The following is a 24,694-nucleotide window of genomic DNA, read 5'->3' as shown; positions in this document are numbered from 1 at the left end:
CATGACTGCATGGAGCGCCGTTACCTTCCCGCCGGAGCGGTACCTATTGATCTACTCACATTGGCATGTTTTCGAACTGCTAGGTTGGCAGGAGTTGGAGCTAATAGTGGCCGCTCCCGCCGCTACCAGGGTTTGAACCTGGGACCTTTCAGTCTGCAAGTTCAGCAACTCAGCGCTTTAACGCACTTCGCCACCAGGATACTAGTAGTGATGCCAAAACACCTGTTTGAGAACCACTGCTAACATCCCAAACCTGTTACCTGTACTAACAAGAAACATTCCACTTCTATTTTTCTTACTTTATATACTGTGCTTTGAGTTTTGCATTATCCTTTATTTGTAAAGTATACGTTTCCTCTTTAGTCAAATTAAAATATCTTCCAGGGAAATTAGAACGAGGTGAATAGCTAGACAGAACTCATTTCAGGGCAGTGATGGGGTTAAATCAAAATAATTTCCTTTCACCCATGAAATTCAGAAGTATAATAATTCCGTAAGGTTTCAATAGCCAGTCCAGTTGGCATTTTTTAAAGTATCTGAGCCAAAGAGTAGTTGGCTGGACATAAATGAATCAGTGTAGCAGAAGTCACCACAATGGCTGGGACCGGTATTGATTGTTTCTGCTTCAGGGAGAATGAAATAGCACAAATCTATTACGATACACGGTGCTTAAAATAGAAATTGTAGAGCAAGAGTAGACCAACACATAATGCCAACTTGGCCTCCAAGCGGTCCAGCTACTCTTTCTCCCCAAAGTCCTACTTTCTGAGGACTCCCCCCATTTCTCTCTCTATCTCACCCAGGAACAAAAACAGGGAGGGACAAATTCCCTTGTTGTTGTCAGAACAATGATTCTCAACCTGGGGTCCCCAGATGTTTCTGGCCTACAACTCCCAGAAATCCCAGCCAGTTTACCAGCGGTTAGGATTTCTGGGAGTTGAAGGCCAAAAACATCTGGGGACCCCAGGTTGAGAACCACCAAGTTAGAAGGACAACATAACAGCGGGGTTCTTCCTCCCACCCCTGATGTTGCTTGAGCTCTCAACTGAGAAGCTCAGCAGCCTACAGTACAATCCTGTCTTTTTCTGTCTTAGATTATAGATGACAGTGAAGTGCTTCACCTGCCTTGCCTTCTTTGCAAGATAAGAAGACATAAGGCAGGTAAAACTTCCAAGAGCTAAACATAAGCAGCAGAAGTGTTCCTGCAGACAGCACATGGATCTATATATGACTGCTCTCTTGTCACTTTCCTCCACATGAGGAAAAGAGCAAAACCAGATCCCCGTCTGAAGTACTGGTTGAAAATCCAAGCCAACACTGCAACCAAAAAGACCTGTGACCTCAGAAGGCAGCACCATTTCTATGACATCTAAGGTGTGCCCATATCCATGAATATCACCCAAGCCACAGAGTCGGGGAGATTAGGACTAGATTATAGGCTTCTACTGTTGTAGAGCACAATGGTTGTAACGTCTAAATCATAGAAGTTAAGAGGCTATATTTCCATTTTCCAAACTACTCGACTGGCTAACATAGGCCTTGTCCTAAGATACCACAGCAGGGTACTATCCCTTTGAACAACTGTGTATGAGAGAGCCTTCAAGTTGTCTGTTGAGTTATAGTGACACCATGAATTTCATAGCGTTTCCATAGGTAAAGGTAAAGGTTTCCCCTGACGTTGAGTCCAGTCATGTCTGACTCTGGGGGTTGGTGCTCATCTCCATTTCTAAGACAAAGAGCCGGCGTTGTCCGTAGACACCTCCAAGGTCACGTGGCCGGCATGACTGCATGGAGCGCCATTACCTTCCCACCGGAGCGGTACCTATTGATCTACTCACATTGGCATGTTTTCGAACTACAGTACTAGGTTGGCAGAAGCTGGAGCTAACAGCGGGCACTCACTCCGCTCCCGGGATTTGAACCTGCGACCTTTTGGTCTGCAAGTTCAGCAGCTCAGTGCTTTAACACACTTCGCCATAGATGCCAAATATTCAAAGATGGTTTTCCCAATTCCTTCCTCTGAAATATAGACTACAGCACCTAGCATTCACTTAAGTCTCCCACTGAAGTACTAACCAGGGCTAACACTGTTTAGCCTTAAAAAGGCTATCAGGAGGTCCTAATAGACTCCTCCTTTAAAAAATCTAAGTCAATGCATGAAAAAATGCTGGGAACTGTCCCAAACAGATCAAAGATCTGTGTAATCTAAAGGAATATTTTGCCCAAAAGTTGCCTCCTCTCTGCCAATGCATTTTTGAGGACCTTTCAACCGACTGCAGACATTTTTTGGATGCCAGTGACCCTAAGGAAGGGAAGGAAAAGATGGGATTTTTTCCCCCCTTGAACTTCTTTATTTTTATCATGAAGCAGAGTGTCTGTGATAAGACTACTGATTCTGGTGGCAAATCTGAAATATATATTCTGCTGATAAAAATGACAGTTTTTGATCCAGAAGGTTCAGATTGCTTGATTACAAGGACTCATGGGAGCAGATGGTGGTCCCAAATCTTTCCTGGAATGTGAGGGTGGATATATCTATCACAAGTTCAAGCTGTGTATGTGGGTGGGCATCACACAAGTACATTGGCTCCTGTTGATTGGGAAAAAGATAAATTGGGGTTCAGGAAATGTTGCTTCCACTAGAAAATGATTATAGTTAAGTGCCTTAAAGTATCTGCTGGAGAACTGAAAGAGAGGTTTGGACTATTATTCTAAATGTCATTATGTCTCTTTTTAAACACTGATTTATGATGAGCACAACCCTGCTTGGAAAAGCTGCTGGCCATATATAAGAATTTCTGGGAATGCTGTTTTCATTTTCAGGGGTTTTTTTAACCATATGTAACATCATCCTTAGTCCAATATTTTAATATACCTATTCTAAGCCTCTTCTAACATACATGTGTAAAACCCTAGACACCACAGTAGGTTAATTCAGCAATTCAAACAATATGCAAGAAGAGAGCTAATCTTTTTAAAGATATCACAGGTATATGTAAATAATATCATTATGTGAGGACACTGATTACGAGGAGGACAACAAAGTTATTTAACATTGTAAATAAATACAATTCACTCATATGTATGGATGCACATGAGACTTTTTTCCCTTCAGAGGGTTTCACTCCAGGGATTTAAGGGCTGCTACTCACAGAGAATACAGCTGATCTCTTTTTAAGAGACATGGGTAAATGACATATCTATGTAAAGACAGTGATTTTGGGATGATAACAAAATTAATTAATATTCCAAATATGTTAATTTATCGTATCTTAAGATAATATAATAATGGATTTGCAATAATATTTCCATTGTTTGTCTTTCGGGGGGGAGTCCATTTTAACTTTTGAATTGCATCATTTGGATTATTTTTAGTGGAGAGAGTGGGGAATCTGGTTTTAATTTGTGTATACAGTGATATATCTTATATATGGAAAAATCATTGTCTACACAATTGTATAATAATATATGGTTAAAAAATAATAAATATAGAGAGTAAAGATGTTTAGTTCACTATGTGTAGATTCGTCTTAAGGATCTACCGTATACGTCACATTTTTATGTTTATGTCAACACATAGATTATTGTTAAATGTATCCAGTGAATTGTTGAAGAAGTAGTGATTTTTTAAATAATTTAAGGGTAACACACAAAGAAAATAATTAATTGTTGGGAATTATTTACGATTGTGTTTGTACAGAGAAGGAATATTATTGCAGCAATGGAAGTCCACTTAATCTGAATTAAGCCTGCCTACCTATTACTGATTTGTTAGTTTGATTTGTCAGTAAACATCCAACCAGGACTAGTAATTCGGTCATTTCTGATCATGAACATCTCAAACCTCAGAAGATTGTCTCTGCACTTTTCTGAGTATACTGCATCAAAATACACTATACTGTTCTCAGAAAAGTGCACAAATAAATCTTCTGAGTACAAATGTAGTTTTTAAATCTCATTGAGAAACTGTTACATGATTTTGGATCAGTGGGATCAGCTTTCTTAAAACGGATTTGAACAAGTGTTAAAGCCTACAGCCAAGAAAATCCTCTTAGAAAGTTAATCTCTGAGCAGTAAACAACAAACTTCTAAGGCCTCGCATTAAATAAAACAATGCTGTTTTGTTTTGTTTTTAATGTATGCAGAATACTGTTAGGTGCTCAACCACAAGGCAATGAACAGGAAACACTGCATTACAGTAGATTCTCAGTTAACCGGCACCCATGCAGATTGACAAATGTTGGATTAATGTAGTTTCTGGTTGTTTGGGTTATTATGAAAAATATGCCAAACTAATTTTATATCTCATACACTCATATAAACTCTGTACTAACTTGATGTTAATATTGAAATACCATTATTAAAAGTAAATTACAGCAAAATAAAGACAAACTTAACTTAATGTAACTGTTTTACTGTTTTACTGTATAGTATTTACTGTCCCCACCAACTGTGTTTGTGATATTACGGTGGGAAAAAGACAAAGGCTTTCCTGATGGACTCTGAGCTCAGGCTGCATCATAGAGGAAGATATGATCTAACAAATAGCCTGGACCTGAGCCATACAGGATTTTATAAGTCCAAACCAGTACTTTGAATTGTGCCTAGAAATAATCTAGCAGCCAGTGGAACTGCTGCAACAACAGATTTGTATGACACTTACAGCCAATCCCAGTTAACAATCTGGTTGCAGTTTTTTGGACCAGTTGGAGTTTCCAAACAATCTTCAAAGATAGCCCGAAATAGAACACATTAAGGTAAAGGATTTCCCCTGACATTAAGCCTAGTTGTATCTGACTCTGGAGGTTGGTGCTCATCTCAATTTCTAAGCCGAAGAGCCGGCGTTGTCCGTAGACACCTCCAAAGTCATGTGGCATGACTACATGAAGCTCCAATACCTTCTAGCCAGAGCGGTACCTATTGAGCTACTCACATTTGCATGTTTTTGAACTGCTGGGTTGGCAGAAGCTGGGGCTAACAGTGGGAGCACAACCCGCTCCCTGGATTTGAACCGCCGACCTTTCAGTCATCAAGTTCAGCAGCTCAGCGGTTTAACCTGCTGCACCACTGGGCATCTTTACAATACACATTACAGTAATCCAGACAGTGCGGGTTGGGCAGCCAACGTATTTATTTGCTATTCACTAAATAATTAATCCCAATTCTTTCCCAAGTAGAATTTAAAAAGTAATAGTTAAAAAGTAGCAATTAAACAAGCTACCATATTAAAATGTTAATACTTCAAATAATAAATAATAAATAAAATCATAATAAAAACAGTAAAAATTGCTGTGCGCACACACTACGGTATTAAAGACCTTTCTATATAGCTACTTAGTCACCAAATGATTGTTTAAATAGAAGGGAGAGCAGGGAGGAGGCCAGTCTAGTCTCCTATGGCAGAGAGGCCCATGGCCTAAGCGCTGTTTTAAAGGTGAACTGTAACTCCATAGATAGGGAAAGGATGGTCTTGTGCATTTGGACGGGTCAAGAATCACAAAAACAATATTCAGAGTCCATAAGACCACAGAAGAACCTGTCTATCTCTGATATTTCATTATTCCACTGACAGCATAACAAGAATGCCATAAAACCAATTTCTGTGAAACGTATGAGCAGGTATGGAGCATGAAAAATATGCTACCCAGGGTTTCAAATTTAGGAACAATGCGGTTAAAAATATTTACATGGCGTCATATTGATATGGTAAAAACTTGACATTGGTAATTTTTTGAAAGAAGGGATTCAGAACCAACATTGATCAAATGATTGATTGGCTGAATTTATACCCAGGCTTTATCCTGGAATAGGATCCAAGATGATCATGAGCAATACAGTACCATAAGCCATACAGAAACGCTTAAGGAACTAGCCTGAAAACAACATTCAAGTAGCATAGTCACCTGTTTATAAAATTCATCGAAAGTGATGATGGGCCCATTGTGAAACACAGGATAATAGAACACGTATGCCAACATCCAAAGGAACGAAGGCTCAGTCATCTTGGTAGACCTGCTCCAGCAGTACTCAAGGCTGAAGCTTGTATAATAGAGGCAGCGGACAGTCAGAGCGAACAGAAGCAAGAAGTACTCATTTTCACTGGCATACCAGTTTCTCTGCAAAATAAAGCCATATTGCAAATATTGTGGTTATCTCGTGCATGGATATATATAGAGAGAGCACAAGAGTTTAATGCCACAGCACACAATCTAATAAGAAAGCTGTTTATAAAATGTTTGCTAAGGGACACAAAATACTAAGCACAACACAATGTGTCATTCGCCTGCACACACACAAAAAAACCACATCAGCCTGGGTTTGTTTTATCATGTAATAATGTGAGAAACAATCTCAAATATCCAATCTTGTATGTCAACAGATAACAGTTACTTAAAATATTTTATTGTAAGGGAAAGAGTGCTATGTCAGACCCCACCCACCAAAAAAATCTCTTTTGAATGATCCATAAGAGATATACAGTTCCCACAATGTTGTTTTTTTCCTCACCTGATTAAAAAAAATGTAAAAACTGTATGCTGAATCAACTATTGAGAATTTATCTATTCAGATATTATATGTTCGGAATTTTACTGAAACCAACATATATATTCCAAAACAGCACTGAAAACAAGTGTATGGTGAAGAGAGGACTCAATATCAAAATCAGCTCCAAAGGCAGGAGGATCTATTTTAAACCTTGAAGAACAAAGCTCATCTACAGCCTTGGGTTAAAAGCACCCTGCTACAGTATAGCATTATTCTGACATTTTGCCCTATGTATGGCTGTGGATTTTCTATGTTTGCTGGGAAAATATCCAGCAAGGGACAATAATCTTAGAATTATAATTTCTGTATGTCATTTTGGCCAAAACCTCCTCCTTCTCAGCATTTAGGACAATTATTTGAAAATGCAAGACCTGAGACCTTCCTCCATTTTAAGAGTTTTAAATATAGAAGGGAGAATGCCAATGAAACAACACTAATGCACTAGGAAATCACATAAATACCTCCAGAGTACTTGTAATTTCATGGACATGATTTACAGAGTCAAAGAGACTTGGAGAAAGTTTTAACCTTGCCTGATGACAGAGAGAATCTGGAAGAAGCTGTTTTTCTAACCCTGTCCTTCCTGCAGGAGTCTGCCCACCCACCTGAAAATGTTATGTAGAAGTTTAAGGGGACCTTTTGAATAGGATGGAAGTAATGACATTGTGAGTTGCTGCTTACCTTTTTAAAGTAACTTTGATGTTACTTTTAAAAAGTAATATCAAATTTAAAACACACAAAGATACAGTCAAACTAACATCTGTGTGGCTTGAAATAATAACAACAGAATATAGACAGGCATGCAAGAGTAACCTGGCATAATGGAAAATATGTGGCCCTCAGATATTATTACAGGCAGTATCTGATTTACAAACATCTGACTGCAAATGACTCATAGTTAAGAACGGGAGTGAAACAACAGGAAGTGGGAGAAAGTTTCCCCTAGGAAGGGAAATTCACTTCTGAAAAAAATATCATGGGGAAAAGGTATCTCCACTGAAGCTGTAATACCAATCCTTGTTTCTACAACAAGCCAAAATATTCAAAATCCAATTATAACAAAGACAGGAAGTGAGGTGAAATCTTCTGAAACGGTGCACAGACAGCAAAATTAACATTACAGGGGTGTTGATCCTTCTCTATGCTATCCAAAGCTTTAAAATATGAATTCTATTGAGCTTGATAAATCATGGCATCAAAAATCACTTGAAGACAAAAGCAAGGGGTCTTTCAGGAGAAACATTAAAAATAAAGGAGAGGTGAATGTCCAAGACACTCCCACCTAGATTGAATCACTCCATACCTAAACTCCACCCTGGAAGAATCTATTTGAGAATGTGGCTCAGAGCTGGCAACCTTCTTCTATATCAGTGGTTCTCAACCTGGGGTCCCTAGATGTTTTTGGCCTTCAACACCCAGAAATCTGAACAGCTGGTAAATTGGGTGGGATTTCTGGGAGTTGTGGGCCAAAAACATCTGGGGAACCCAGGTTGAGAACCACTGTTCTATATTGTTGTTGTGTGCCTTCAAGTTCATTTAAACTTTTGGTGAAGTTAAGGTGGACCTATCACTGGGTTTTCTTGACAAGGGTTCAGAAGGAAATTGCCTTTCTCTGAGGCTGAATGAGTGTGACTTGTCCAAGGTCCTCCAGTAGGTTTCTGTGACCAAAAGGCTATTCAAACCCTGCTCTCTAGAGTTGTGGTCCAACACTCAAACCATGAGACCATGCTGGCTCTCCTTCTCCAATGGCTATTTTCTTTTTCTTCTTGCTGTTGCAACTCCCTTCATGTATACTGTTGGAATAATCATCCCAACAAAAGCATATTATTGCAATTTGTGACTTAAATTCTAACCTCTTTACCACTCTGGCTCACCCTTGCTCCTTCCGTTCCTTTTGACATTCATTCCTTTTGACAGGTATCTTTTTAAAGACCCCTGTTCATTGCCTACTATGTCAAGTTGGATTTTTCTGTGTCAAGATCTGGTCAAGTTGACACTTTTTTGTATAACTCACAATTTGTGGAGTACAGTGACAAGTTGCAGAAATATACAGCAGATCCATTAGCAATACATCTATATTCCATGGCCATGTTGAAGGAATTCCTAATTAATGTGAATCTGTGTAAAGACAGTGTAACGATGTTATGGCTTTGGAAGTACAATATATTAAGGGTCCTTTTGAGCATGAATTGTAATTTTTGTGAAACTAATCAGCCTTGCAGTTGGTCTGAAAATTGAGATGTTTCTTGAACAATCTGCAGTCTGAATAGCGTAGTAGATTTATTCAGATTAATTTGTTTGTTGATTCTATATATATTTATGAGCATCATATATTTATAAGTACTGTACGTTTTACATATTTCCAATTATAACTGCACATGTTTTTTCAGTCCTAGGCCCAATACAACATTTTTATAAATGACTTGGAATATAGGACATGTTCATCAAATTGCAAATGACACCAAATAAGGAGGGGCAGCTAATACCACAGATATTAAAAAATATCCTTAACAGATTGGATAGCTGGGCCAAAATTAACAAAATTAATTTCAGCAAGAAGAAATGTTAAGTATTGTCCTCAAGGCAAAGAAATGAAATGCACAGGTATATGAGTGACACCTGGCTTGACTCATGAAAGGGATTTACGGCATTTTAGTAGATCACAAGCTGACCACAAGTCACAGTGTGATGGGGCAGCTAAAAAAGCCAATGCAATTCTTGGCTGCATCAACAAGAGTGTAACACCTAGATCAAGGGACATAGTAGTACCACCTTATTTTGCTTTGGAATGACGTTTAATTCTGGGCACTACAATTCAAGAAGGTTATTAACAAGTTAGAATGTGTCTAGATGAGAGTGGCCAAAATGGTACGTAAAGGATCCGGAAACCTATGTGGAGTGGCTTAGGGAGCTGGGTAAATTTAGTCTGGAGAAGAGAAGATTATGAGATTAGGATTAAGAGGGGGCATGATAGCCATGTTTCACTATTTAAAGCAGTGGTTCTCAACCTGAGTTCCCAAATGTTTTTGGCCTACAACTCCCAGAAATCCCAGCCCATTTGCCAGCTGTTAGGATTTTTGGGAGTTGAAGGCCAAAAACATCTGAAGACCCCAGGTTGACAACCACTGATTTAAAGGAATGTTGTAGCGGCTTAATCTGATGCTCCAGTGACTAGGATATAGAATAGAGCAGGGCTTCTTAAACCTTTCCACTTGGGACCCTTTTTGGCCCGAGAAATGTTTATGTGACCCCAGGGATGTAGGTATAAAACTCAAACATTCGCTGATAACAAATCAACATTTGCAAGCCTTGCTAAATAGGGTGATTTTCCTTTTTATGAAGTATACCTGAAGCATCTTCTGCAGAGTCCACTGTAAACACTTTACAACAGATTCATGTAAATGTCTAAAACTGCCACTAGGTGACAGTGAAATTCAGAAACCTTTTATTGTAGCCAAAAAAAATTGAGACCCCAGTATTAAACTAAAACGATCCCACTTGGGATCAAGACTAGAATGGAATAGAGCACTGAATTCAAACTGCAGAAACAGATATTACATCTGAATGCTAAGAAGAACTTCTGCATAGTAAGAGCTATTTGACAGTGGAATATGCTGCCTCAGAGTGTGACTAAGTGTACAATTCAAGTACTGTTTTTCATTTATAAAAATACATAGCAAATAATTTGTAGTTGTGGTTCCTTAAATTGATGTGTTAAACCTACCATGTTGAGTATTATACTTTCTCTACTCTCTGGCTTAGAGTTGTTTCCCCTTTCTCATTTGAAAAGGTCAGCATCAAGGGATTCATCCATGGTATTTTAGAAGTCAGCAGAGAACGTTTTTCCTGGACTTGACACTTGTTCCTCCTACACATTACATGCCAATTTAATATCAGATTGGATTATTTTGACTAACTCCTCTGTTTTGTTGGCTGCTGCTTCATGGGCTGATGATTTGTTCAATTTTAAACTGATTAGAAAAACACAAAGCCTGAATAATACATCGCACAGAGTCCATGCATTTGTACTTTGCAGCCTGTTTCATTAAACAGTTTTGGATATTCCTGTCTAGGTGTATGTCCACACATGTACATAATCAAGCTGCTTATGAAAGTAATAAATGGTAATACACCAGGAAGTGCTGTGTCTTTATATTTAGGACTGGGGGGGGCAAGTAGGGCAAAAATCATCCCTCAAAATTGCATATCAACTGAAATGGAAAAAAGTATTTCATTAACAAAAACCTTTCAGAAAAATAATGTATTTAACCAAATAAAAATACCAATGACAAAACCTATTACCTTTATTTCTTCCAGAGCAGGGAAGTGCAAAGTTGACAAAAGAAGCAATGAGCTCATCCATGTCAGGAGTGAATTCTTAAACTGCGCAACTAAATATGAGACAGCGACATGTAGGAAAATCACCAATAAACCATTGGTGCCCAGCAGAAACCAACTAGCTGCAACGCCATATGCCATCAGAACCCAAGGTTTGTACTGAAACAAGAGAAGAAACAACATCAAACATTTTACAATTCTCCATTCAGTCCAAACATGTAGCATAGAACAAAAGGGGCCACAGGGGACTGTTCTGAAGAACTTGCAGGAATACACAATTAAAGTAGTTTTGGAAGATGTTCATCCAACATTGGTTTAAAGTACACTTTTCAGGAGATAATTTACTATGAGAAGTAGATTAAGCTGGAAGGAAGGGCAGCTGATCACCTGGTAAGCTTCAAGATAGCAGTGACGTAAACCCATTTCTCCCAATCCATAGCCACTTCAGTGCATACTCTTATTCAATAGGGGTTTTACATTAGATACTGTAACACTCATTTACCTTGGTATCGGAACATCACAGATTAACACATGAACCCAAAGATAACTGTCTCAAATTAGCAAACAGGTTAACAGAGCAGGTTCTTTGAGGAAGTGAGAAAAAACTCAAATTATAGCCAATTCATCAAAGGCTCAAGAAATTGAGCATTTAAGTAAACATAAGCATTTCCATTTTTCATATACAAAAATAGAACCAATACACTCACACAAAGCAAAGACAGTCACTAGGGGCATCTCACCTATAAGGCCCATTTCTGAAGACTACTCTAAGTGGCACTACCACTGTCGTAAAGTTATATCTGAACATCTCACTGCTACAGTTGATCCTGTTCTACAAAATCTGTTAACACCCTGATCTGAAAAATTAGTATCTCAAATGGTGCAGTGGTCTGAGTGTTAGACCAAGGTTGAAATTCCCATTTAGCCATGGAAACACACTAGGTGACCTTGTGCAAGTCCCACACTTTCAGCCTCAGCGAAAGGCAAAAGTGAACCCTTCTGTATAAATCATACCAAGAAATGTAATGGGTTTGACTTTGGATCCTCACAAGTCAATAATGACTTGAAAGCACACAGCAACAACAAATGAAAAAGCTGCTCAGTTACATAACAGGTAGAAGACTCTCTGGAGCTGGCAGGTAGGGACCCACTGTATGATAGTAGAATAAGTGGCTGGACTTATACTTCCCTGCTGCTAACACTGTAATTGTTTGAGAGTTGGATACAGTGGGGCCCCAGTAGCAGCTGGGTTTTTTCCCCAGGACTCCCGGTGAATATCAAAATGCCCAAGTCCCATTATATACAATGGTGTAAAAAAGTGACATTCCTCATAAGAAATAGTGAACAACTCAAATGAGTGCTGGAAAGAGTTTCCCTCTAATATTTTTGAGCTGTAGTTTGGATCCGTGGATGCAGAACCATGGCTACAGGTAGACAACTGTATTTTTTAAAAACAAAACAAAATACTCATAGTAAAGAGCTCCACAAATGTTCCTGTGCTGTTCCATGCAACCAAGGGACATGATCAGATGCTTATTATGTAAGAAATGACTGAGTGTACATCAGTTCTCTTTAAATCTCAACAAATGGGCTGATCCGGGGTTCTGTCATTCTTTTGTTAAAACTAAAGAGATAACCACTGAAGTGAATCAAACTGTGAAAAAGTATCATTTGCCAGTGGTTCTTTAAAAGCATAAGCAAACAATGTGGATAAAGATACCATTATCAAAGCATATTTGAAATTTAACTTCCACCAAAAATTACACTTCTAGTGACAAAATTTGGGGCGGGGGTCTTAATTTATCAAAATGTCAAAATTAGTTCCCCTCTGGAGTTTATAAAGTCATAGCTCCTAAGTCTTCAGTCCATGTAATAAAGCACAGATTTCTTTTACTATTTTATGTTGCCTTGGTTTATTATACCCCACCTGTTTCTGGTGTATTGTGTTCATCTTCAGGTGAGGCGATGTCACAGTACAAGTTAATTTACATAGTAGGGGCTGTTGCGTTTTTTGCACAATTTCCAGAATACCTCAAATTTGTTGAGCTGTAGTGCAACAAAGTAACTTCTCAAAGCTCTGTCTTTCTTATTTTAATTACTGTATAACATACAAGTCCACAACACAGGCCAGGAAGGAATTAATTAGAAGTAAGCCATGTGGGGATGGGTCAAAGTAAAATCAAATTTGCTCTCAATATAGCTTCATTTACCACCATGAATCTAAAAAGTAGTGACCACCACAGAAATAGCATAAATGGCACATAAATGGACACTTGTGGGGCAGAACCTTTGGATGATGACACATCAATCACACAAGAAAGGACAATATGGATAAATTCATCACTGGCATTTTTCAAAAAATCCAAGAAGGTAGAACTAAAAGGCATAAAGCGAGATAGCTTTTCAACTTACTCTTGGTATAGTTGGGGGGGGGGGGAGGATGAATTTCAGATTTTGCACATGAAGTATGCTAAAATGTGACAAGCAGGAAGCTATTTATTCCAAGTATACAGATTTTTTATGACAGATATTTTATTCCAAGTTGTTTTAGTACAAGATGCTGAACTAAAAACATGTCTGATCTTATCCTGGAGAAGTCTTCATGTGTAGCCGTTCCAACCATCTTGCTACCCAGTCACAAACAAGTTTTAGTAGGGTGAGTGAAATGGTCAGAGAAATTTAGTAACACATTCATGGATCATGGATCACATTAACCCATCTATGAAATTAGCATTCCACTCAAGTTGATCCCATTTTAGGCTGAAATCACTTGGAATTTAAGGTCCATCTGGGTCCACATCCAGCACTCAATTCATACACCACAACAAGCCCCAACAGCAATGCCCAGAATATCTTCCAGATAGTGTGTCACATCAAAGGTCATCATAAAAATGTGATGTGATGCTGTGGACAGACAAGAATACTGCAGGCAGGGGCTGCCTTGTTTTCCCCTGTACTCCCAATACAGATCCTATGAACCATAACTGCTGGCAGCCATTTCTCCATTCCAACTGAGATCATTCATCTGGATAACTTTATAAAACCTCTCATCTGAAACTGCAGAAATATCAGTGACTGTGCCTTTTACACTGCCATGAGGAAAACACTGGATTATAAATGTTTTTGTTTTGTTTTGTTTTAGACACAGAAGAAGAAATATTTTCAGAACTCTTCCATGCAGGCTGCACGGGTTGCTTAATTAAGCAGTTCTATGGGAACCATTATGTATAGTTGATTAAAATTGCTCCTCTTTTATAATCAGTCAGTTCACCAATATCACCTTCAGAGTCAACAATCAAAGTAACTTAACTGCCCAATTAAAATTACTCCTTTCAAAAACCCTAGCTCCTTTCTCCCCCAAAGCACTTATTTGAGAAAATACAGTTATATAGTTAACTTGAAAACTGTCAACTAACTATATAAAAGTATGCTACCTGGCCTAGATTGATCTACTAGGATGGCAATTTTACACGTACCTATCTGGGACATAGGAAACCATGGTGGCACAGCGTGTTAAAGCACTGAGCTGCTGAACTTGCAGACCAAAAGGTCGCAGGTTCGAATCCGGGGAGCAGAGTGAGCACCTGCTGTTAGCCCCAGCTTCTGCCAACCTAGCAGTTCGAAAACATGCAAATGTGAGTAGATCAATAGGTACTGCTCCAGCGGAAAGGTAACGCTGCTCCATGACCTTGGAGGTATCTACTGACAACACTGACTCCTCGGCTTAGAAATGGAGATGAGCACCAACCTCCAGAGTCAGACACGACTGGACTTAACATCAAGGGAAACCTTTACCTTTACCCTTTATCTGGGGCAGCAGCCATTAAAAGCCTATATCTGAGTAGGAATAGTATAGGATTGTGGCATTAAGCATAAAACTCACAGAGCCAAGAATATGGAAATAGAATGGAATTCAGTTATATCGCTAAACTGCCTCTGCCAAAAAAAATAGACGCAACATAGCCACTACACAAGAAAAAATTCCTTACAAATATAATATTTTCTTGACAAATGCTTAAGTGAAAGAATCACGAATTGCTCACAGCCTTTCTTTTCATCCTTCCTGAGTAATAAAGAACTCCCATATCTCTCTTAGGTACCATTACAGTCCAGTGGACATGCTGTTAGACTTACCTGGGAGGCACTCAGAGCTCAGGGCAGATCTATCTGCATATATAAGAAATAGTTCAACACCTCATTGGTTTTTTTCCTCTTGTAATAACTTATGAATAATGGTATGTGATTTGACCTCACTGCCATGTTTGCCCATCTGTCCTTGACTTTGTCTGCTTCTTGCAGCTACAGGGAAATTCTGCATGCAAATTCTGCCATCTCCTGTTTCATTGTACTACTAGTGGAGAAAAGTGAGGGAAAAGGTTGCTGCTTTTGATGGCAGGTTCGTTTTCTCCATATTGTCTTGCCTTTCAAAGAAACTCATTCTGCTTTTGTACACTACTCAGATAAATTAAGTTATACCCTGCATCCAACCTTGGTTTTGATTAAAATGAGTGCCCCTACCAGGGCTTCCAATCACAAGTACTCCACAAGTACTGGTCGCCTACCCTTTGGACATTGACTCAATGCACGCAGGCTGAGCAGAACAGTGAAGGCTAATGGCTCCCACATTGGTGGGGAATCCAATCCAAGCTTTAAAGGAGCCCTCAAAAGTTCTGGATCCTATCTTCAAAATAAATTTGGCATTTTTCAAGCTCTTCTAAAGATATCCAAAACCTGGATTAAATTCACTGCCCAGTGGCAGGGGATCATCATCCACATCCATGGACAGAAAGTGGTAAAGACAGGTGGTCAGGGAGATCATGGATTACAGCCAGTAACAAAGCTCTGTTGTTGTCATGTGCCTTAGGGTGACTCCAACTTATGGTGATCCTATCATATAGTTTTCTTGGCAAGATTTATTCAGAAGAGGTTTGCCCTTGCCTTCCTCAGGCGAGTGTGATATGCCCAAGGTCATATGGGCCAGACCAATCAACAAACCACGACACCATGATATCATATCTCTACTACCCTTTAATGAAAGAAACTCCCTTCTCATGAATAACATGAGAAAGAGGCATATCTTTTCATTGTGCCTCACCATATACTAGGCTTGAAGATCAGTCTGAATTACTTGAGGGACAGGAAGATACAAACATAACAGATACGCACTATATATTTAAATACTTTGCAAGATCTTTCTCAGCTTTTACAGGGATACATATTTATGGAGGGAAACAAATGAGCTTAAAATTGCTTACCTTTTCCATGTAAAGGCTCGACACTTGTGATACCACCATGTGACCAAGGAGAAGCCATAGTATATATCCTTTGCCCCATTCCAACCAGAAACTCCATTCAAAGTCCACTGGATCCTATACATACATTAAATCAACCATAAAACTGGTTTGACATTTACAGAAAAGTGGAAATATTCTATTAGCATAACACTTCCTTTTAAGTTACAAACTAAGAAGGAAAAAAGCAGGAGTGTAACACAAATGTGTTTACAATTTGAAGCACAACACTCAGAAGAGTAGGGTCAACCAGTCTGTCAACAAGTGATCTTAATTTCTAGCAACTGATCTAACCCTTAACTCCAATTTGTTTTGGCTAGAGGCATGCTAGGTTTGTGAGTACACTCAATTAAGCCAGTTGCACAAAACAAGAAAGAATTGTACCCATTGTTTAAACACTATACAATTTTCAGAAAGGATGCCTTCTGAGAACAAAACATGGCAATCAATTTTTTTTCATTCATTTCATCCCATGTTCTTCTGTGATTTTAAAAAAATTAAATATTCATCTAATATCAGTGTGAAAGTTTGAAATAACTCCATCTACGTGTAGCCTGTTTATTTCTTTATCAACCAATGCATCCTTGCGTAGCTCAGAAAATATCTCTGGCAAGTATCCTAAATATAGATCTCCTATAGACCTCCTTTTAGTTTTCAGGTGGGCTCCTCTGAGACTTCAAATTGATATGTCTGTTTTTGTGTGCAATGATCCCATAGCAGTAGTGATTACACTGCTATCAATAATCCCAAGAGAGGATAGGAGAGATAGCAAACTGGTTCAGTTGGGAACACCATCATTGGATACTGTAAAAAAAATTGTATTATTGACTGTTTGTATATAAATTATTGTTTTTTAAAATTGTAAACCACATTTGACTGTACAGGCAGAAAGACTGGAGATAAATGTAGTTAAGTAAGTTACTGCTTTTTTTCTTTCACTTAAGAATGCTTTCATCACAGTCTGCATGTCGGCATTTCAGAAGACATTCCCAGGAAGGCTGCCAAGAAAAACTGATCCTTTGCACAATGCTGGTGATCAAAAGGGAATTTCCCAATTAGAACAGAAAAGAGACAGACTTCACTGTCCCTTTGTGAAGGCATTCATACTGTGAAGAAGGGTAGCACAGATTTCAAAAATGTGTCAAAAGAATTCATTCCCTTTGCCTAACAAATCAAATTGAAAACTAAGCCATCAATGCAATGGACCAACTTTTTCAAAACTTGAAGAAGAAATACACAACTTCTAATGGCCCTTTAATTAATATTAAACAGAAACATAGAAAACAATTTATTATTATTTATTTTATTTACAGCATTTATATTCCGCCCTTCTCACCCCGAAGGGGACTCAGGGCGGATCACATTGCACACATAAAGGCAAACATTCAATGCCATAACATAGAACAGAGACAGAGACAAGACGCAGGCACGGGCTGGCCTCAAACTCATGACCTCTTGGTCAGAGTGCTTTGTTGCAGCTGGCTTGCTTTCCAGCCTGCGCCACAGCCCGGCCTAAAACAAGGCTGTTGATCTACTCAGTTCAATATCTGCATTAATTAAAATATCCTGCAACCCTTCCCCTTATGTGCTGTATTCGAGTGCCCTTTCCCACACACAAAACATCCTGGCTTCTGACTATGGAGCCAACAAAACCATAGCCTCCTCCATAGTGGCTTTTGCCACATTTTTCCAAGTATGGATCCAAGCTGTATCTCAAGATGCAAGATTGTGAACCTGCAAGGCTACAAACACACAGACATGAACAAACACAGTAGTGGTTGCTAGCAATTTCCATGTCAGTAGAACAGTGAATCCCCTCTGGAATTTAGTCTAATTTTTAAAAAGATTTATCCAAGGTGCTGTGTCAACATAACTTCAACACATTAGAAAAACTTTTAAAGTCTGTACTAAAACCCAGAATGGATTCATCATCACACTGGCATAAAAAAACAACAGGCTGCCACAGGCACACAGATTCTAAAAGATTTTGATAGTAGTCATGAAGAGGTCTCTAGTAGGGATCAATTATTCTACCTGTCAGTGGGAAGGCTAGTAATCAGGACTATATGCTGAACAGTCATTCATTCTCTGTCATTGCCTAAAGTGCTTTAATAAAAAGTCTCTACAATAATCAAGTAATTATGGGAGTATATTAAATGTACTAATTGGTAATAAAGAACATTTCTCCTATAGTACAACGTAAACTATTGTTTGTAGGAATAAATAGCAACAAGTCAACATAAAGAACTATATTAAATGGGTAGTCGCAATTATTGTCCAGTGAATCAGTTGCTGAGGAGTACACTCACACTTATAGAGGTCAAACAGGTTCAACCAAACTACAATAGTTGGGACTACCAATTGCATCTACTCAGATACTGGGTGGCATGTTGTGAAAAAATGTTAATATGAAGATTCTATTTTTAAACTACTGGGCCTTCAGCATTTGTAGCAACAAAATCTACAAACGAAAGAAAATCTTGGGAAAAAATTAGTAATTTTTTTGATCACCGTATTAAATTGGCAGTAGCGAGTGGTCATAAAAAGCAATTCTGAAATATGGGTTTTGCAGGAAAAAAACCTGCTCTCTCCATACAGCCATGAAGATCAGATTTGTAGAATTTAACACAGCGATAGATACATTTCTCCTCCAAGATCCACAAGCTATGTTTATTGGCAAGCCAACTAATGCCAAGATGATGAGCCATTTGGCAAAGAGCAGACTGATGACTGATCACAATTTATGCCAAAATGTTCTGTCTTTATCCAGAAATTAATTTAATACACTACTTATCATACCCAATTATTGTCCACTAAATGACAATTCAAATTGAATTCCCACGCGTATTCAAATTAGACATAATATGGCAGTAGTACACATTGCTCTTACCTTCTTAAGTCCCTCAAACAGTGAATCAGTTTCCAGTTCAAATTCTTGATGAAGTTCCTCTTCATGTTCTGCAAGAAATATATAATAACTAACCAGTGGAAGTCTAATCTTTGGAAGAATTTCCCTTAGGCCCTCTCCTCCCAGTGCTTGCGTCCGTTGACTCTGGTCTTGTTTCTTTTTCTTGTTTTTTCTGGCCTCCATTTCTAGTCTTTCTCACTAGTTATTCTTTCCCTCTGTCCAGGTACTCTAGTGCTAAGTTTTTTAAATCCCTCTATGGTTTGCTTGAAGGGTTTAAGGACAAAGGGAAATAGTGCATCGATTGTGCAAAGGACCTGGAAAAATACATGCTTAGGGAAGACGGAGAACTCTTCTCACTGATAGCATGAAGATAATACTAAAGATTATATATAGAAATGAACGAACTAAAAAGAAACAATGCATTTAAAAATATAATTTAAAAAACCAAGGTTCATGCCCATAGGATCCCTTTAGTATTGATTCTAACTTTAGATGTATAGATATTACCCATATTTACTTGAATCTCACGTGCACCTCAATTTTCAAAACCATAAACCAAAAAAAGTATTTGTTGCTAAATGTGATGCATAGCAACAAAAAGTGCACTCCTTGTAATTTGACCAAAAAAGATACACATTACAGTTCTGCCTGCTTAGAATTCCTTATTTTAAAAACAAAAAGTGTTAGGGCATCAAAGCTTCCAGCAATGGAAAAGAAAACCTTGTGGTACATCTCTGCTGTAGAATGAATCCACTTTAACTGCCCTGGATCAATTATATTGAATCATGGGGGTGTAGTTTTACAAGGTCTTGAGCCTTCTCTGCCAAAGAATGCTGATGCCTCACCAAACTACAAATCCCAGGATTGCATAGCATTTAGCCATGGCCATTGTATTAGAGATGACATCCCTCAAATATCAACTCCAGGTTCTCCTGAAGCAGCTTCCCCTTTTGCTTATGATCAGACCTAAGATGACTGGATGATGCAAATCTAATGTGCAACCTAATTTTGGCAAGGTGATTTAGCAAAAAAAGAAAGTTGAGTATTAAATTCAAATAAATAGGATATAGTCTTGAAGCTGTGCAGAAACTGACACAAGTACACATACATTTCCATTATTATAGTATTCATTACAGGCATATTATAGTATTGATAGGTTATATTAAGATAAACCCATTGAATGCATTACAAATACTTTTTATTCTGTTGTGTATATTGGATTCTGTTCTAAACACAAGCACCCAAAACCTTCTCTTCAAAAAAAAAAAAAAAGGGTAAACCCATAGAACACATTGTAACACACATTTTGGGCACTATGTATGTTGGAATTCTGTTCTAAACACACAACACCCAAAAATCTCTCCAAAATAATTATTGTATGCCAGGCACACACAAACATATACACACTGTCACTTCTACATTATTGGAGAGTAAGAGAATCAGCAATCCAGCTATTTTTATTTATCTGGGTGTCCTCGAAGAACATTATTTGCAAGGACCTCCTAGGGTTCCCTGGAGGTCCTTACTAGTGTTCGTTCCAACATGTCCAGCTAATGGAAAATACTTGGATGTGTCACCACTCATCCCCTCACTCTGACAATCAGGAAATTGCTTTGTTGCAGGGTGCTGCTTTGTGGGTGGAAACATGTAGCTACAGAGACATGGAAACTATGTTGCAGTCATGGTGTGGTTTTCATTCGAAAAGGATTTACTCCAGAACACAGTTACATTTCAGAGATGACCAACTACTAAGATAGGTCACTAAAGCAACTTTATTTCAACTCCATGATCCTATCAAACCTTTTCTAACAACAACAGTAATGCACACTCTTCAAAACTGCATAGATGGAGATATTTTGGCAAACTCAACTTTTCGTGTTACTGGAGCACCTGCCACAATGTGATAATTCTCACTTGTAAAAGTCCTAAAGATCAGTTTAAAGAATTCTCTGAATTAATGACATGGTATTTTGGAAGCAATATTATATAAAACAACATAATATATTTTTGGAAGAATAAAGACAATGTGTTTTTGAAAGAATACACTCTTATCCTTTCCATCATACATTTTCACACTGACTTAAATTTCTCAATTGAGAATTATATAAATGTAATGAAATGTTTCACTCATCAGGTTGAGAACATTAAATAGCAGTTACTTAATTAGTCCAGAACCTTGATAAATAATAATATGTACATTTCCACCGCCACCACTAAATGCCAATAAGAGCAGTCATAGGAAGTGATAAAGTACATCCTTGGCCAATGCCTTACATGCATAACCCAGTGGATATCACATACACTCTTGCCAACAATCTATGCCTAACAAAAGACTGTCAAAACCCATTTCAGGGTCATGCTGCAAGCAGCTAACTGTGCTTAGCTGAAGGAGGAGGGTGATATTGGAGTGAAGGGGCTAAACTCTTGATTTATCACCTTTGCCTTTCTGAACAGATTCTTAATATCTACCTGAAGAAATTCATCTCTCAACAGAATTAGTTTTTCCTTTGTGACATCCAAGATGAATCTCAGGAAATGTCGCCATCTCTCAAAATTCCCCCTTTTTGTTTTTAACCTGGTGAATAGGCAAATCCAGAATCAGCAACTACTGCATTCTGTGGGTTAACACAATGGAAATGCAGATGATTTGTGCATCGTAAGGTAGTATTGATGGAGTCTGTGACCGACTCCATCAATCTTGTTCTGTATTATATTTTAAAGCTATACCTCTCCACACAGATTGAATGGACACTGTGGATATGTTCTACCAAACATAAATTCGAAGTCATCTTGAAAAAGGTGGGGGCAAGATAGAAAGTTATGAGGACACAGTACGTATACAGCCAGCTAGCTGTAGGCATAAATATCAGAAACCAGTCTCACGCTGAGGTTATTCGCGACTCATGAATTTCCCTTGCATTAGTTCTACACTAAATACCCTAAAGGCACTAGATCCTGTCTGATCTTGCAAGCTAAACAGAGTCAGCCTTACTTATTACTTCCATAGAAGATCACCAATGAATACCAGGTACTGTAGGCTATATTACAGAGGAAGGAACTGGCAAAACCACCTCTGATCATTCTTTGCCTGAGAAATCTATATAAAATGCATGGGGTCTCCTATTAGTCAACAGGCAGATACACAAACAGGATATGGTAGCAAATTAGGCACATAATTGATAGAACTGTTTCTATAGCAACTATACACTAATATCGGAATTAAATAAATTCCTAGTCATTCCCATCCAAACTCAGAGCAGGTGCCCTATAAAGTTAATGGGATTTTCCAACTCAAAACCAAGCCATCTCAAAATGTACTCGGTGTCTTTTTGCTGGGAAAGTGAATTTCCACTCCCTCAGCCATGGGGATTGCAGTTAAATTCAAAGGGAAGAAGGGAACAGCCATATTTCCTGCTAATCAAAAGGGTTTCACAGCTTCAACCCTACACTACCAATTAGCATGAAAATAAAATTGTGATATATCAAGATAATTAACCAGTCTTCTCTCTGCACCATTTAGGTTGAAAGTGATAGCTATTATTTCTTGTTCTTCTAGGGTTGTGAAAGCCTGGGAGACAGGAGAGAGGGTGGATCCTTTTTTCAATTTCTCCCTCAAGCGTCCCTTTTTTCAAGTCTTTGGGTCTCTATTTCTGTCTTGTTTCATCTTTTGGACAGATTACCCTACAAATGTCTGATTAGAGCCTGCATTCTTCATGCTATGGATTGTTACACCTCCTGGCTTGCTGGAAAGGTTTCTGAATATTATCCATTAAAATAGTGGTCCTGGAATAAAGGATGGTCCACAAACCATTAACTGCCCATCCATGGCACATTTTCAATTTAAAAAAGAAGTTGTTGTCAATGTACACAAACATGATGCCAGATCTCTTAAGAAACAGTTATACAGTCACTGTGCCCCCTGACTAAGGCTGGGTCTACACTGTCATATAGTCCAGATTATCAAAGCAGATAATCCACATTATTTGCTTTGAACTGGATTATGAGTCTACACTGCCATACAATCCAGTTCAAAATAGATAAATCTAGATTGTATATGGCAGTGTAGATCCAGGCTTAAATGTGTCTGTTTCTTTATTTTTAGTATTTGTACTTTGTCTATTCAACACTGTTTTTGAGAAAACTGCAATATACATATTATCAGATCAACTATCCAGAACACTTTTCCTGTAGATATCATTAGAACTCTTCTTGAATAGGGAGACTTCCGGTGAGCGTTCATGGCGACGGACATGCTTCCCCAGGGCTCTGGGAGAAGCGCCCGAGGTTGCATCCAGAGCGAGCCTTAGGCTGCCCCTCGCCTCGCGGATCGAAGCGGGCGAGGTTGCCAAGTCAGTTAGCGTCCCGACGACCCCAAAAATCGTCCGTCCCTCAAGGGCGGATGATCGAGAGGGTCCGGGAGTCTGACGAAGCAGGGAGCAACCCGTGAAGCAGAAGAGGGCTTCTGCACAAGCCGGGCGCCACGCTCATCTCAATGAAGAGCAAAAGTAAGTGAGAGAAAAAAGAGACTCCGGGGAACGGGGGGCTCCGGATACAGGAACTTAAGTTCCCAAATGAGAGAATTGGATCTTCTTCTTCTAACAATGGGCAAAGGGAAGAAAGAATTATAAAGGGGGGATCACGTAACCCTCACAGAGCCAGATCGTTATACGTTAGAAAACAGAAGAGATAATAAGAGTTAAGAGTATAATAGAGCAATCTAAGAAACCACTTGTGGTGGGCGAAAGCTTATTTAACGAGTAACAAAGAAAGAGAAAGAGAAAAGAAAGGCATTACTTTGCATATCTTTAAAAACAAAGGGGGAAGGGAAACAGCACCTTTGGTACAGCCTTCTTGATAGGAAACTGGCAAAAAGAGTCAGAGAGCACTGGGGAGTGTTGTAATTTAAACAAGGCTCTTAAATTGATACTGCAGAATATAACCACGGGAGGATTATACTAACGGAAGAAGGCCCCCTCAGAGGAGTTGGCGACCGAAAAGACGCCCGCCATATCAGAAGCCAGCAAGACCTAACTGACCTTGAGAAGGAGTTTGTTTTGTCTATGTAAGTCCCTGCCCCAGCCGAGCGAAGTTTGGGGAGGAGTCCGCAACCGGAGCTGGCTAGGAGGTGAGACGCGCTTCTGGTGGAACAGGAAGCCGAAGGGACTAATTTCAAGAGACACAAACCATAGAGTTCTGGCAAAAGGCGGAAAGAGGGGCATTAAGAAAGAGACACCAGGATCTAATCCTCCCATTACCTATATTAAGATAGAAGGCAAATAAGGAACCCAGAGACAAAAAGGCCATTGCAACCCAAAAGAACAACTTGTTTAAGTAAATCTTTACTAAGGAAAAATGGACTTCAAAACAACGACCCTTAGGGGGAAAACAGAAAAGGATGTTAGAGACCCTAAGACACTACAAAGACGAAACTCAATCCCTGAAGATACCGGGTTCCGTGAATTATTAAAAGAGATGCAGAAAATCTCAGATAAGCAAGACTTGCTTCAAAAAGAGATCCACGGGATCGCAGTAAAACAGGACTTGCAACAAAAAATATTGCAAGAAGAAATGACTATATTAAAGAAAGAAATAAAAGAGGAAATTTGCACCA

At 38.8% G+C, this 24,694-nt stretch overlaps 1 protein-coding gene across 6 annotated transcripts in view; it reads right to left on the bottom strand.

Moving 5' to 3' along the window:
- The window catches only part of hhat (hedgehog acyltransferase), a 214,154-nt gene that overhangs the window by 173,941 nt on the left and 15,519 nt on the right, over window positions 1-24,694 (bottom strand). For all 6 annotated transcript variants that reach the window (XR_010003322.1, XR_010003320.1, XR_010003319.1 and 3 more), the window contains exons 3-6: window positions 19,066-19,133; window positions 16,140-16,253; window positions 10,849-11,043; window positions 5,904-6,116 (exon numbers count right to left, since the gene is read on the bottom strand). Coding sequence is in view for 3 of the 6 variants with exons in the window: in XM_062971727.1 (XP_062827797.1) it covers window positions 5,904-6,116; window positions 10,849-11,043; window positions 16,140-16,253; window positions 19,066-19,133 (590 nt within the window). In the remaining 3 variants the exon portion in view is untranslated. The remainder of the gene's footprint in view (window positions 1-5,903; window positions 6,117-10,848; window positions 11,044-16,139; window positions 16,254-19,065; window positions 19,134-24,694) is intronic.

The sequence above is a fragment of the Anolis carolinensis genome, chromosome 1 (genome assembly GCF_035594765.1).
Source record: "Anolis carolinensis isolate JA03-04 chromosome 1, rAnoCar3.1.pri, whole genome shotgun sequence".
In the NCBI taxonomy this organism is placed as follows: domain Eukaryota; kingdom Metazoa; phylum Chordata; class Lepidosauria; order Squamata; family Dactyloidae; genus Anolis; species Anolis carolinensis.
The sequence above is the reverse complement of the archived record's forward strand: the minus strand, read 5'-3'. Positions and strand labels throughout refer to the sequence as shown.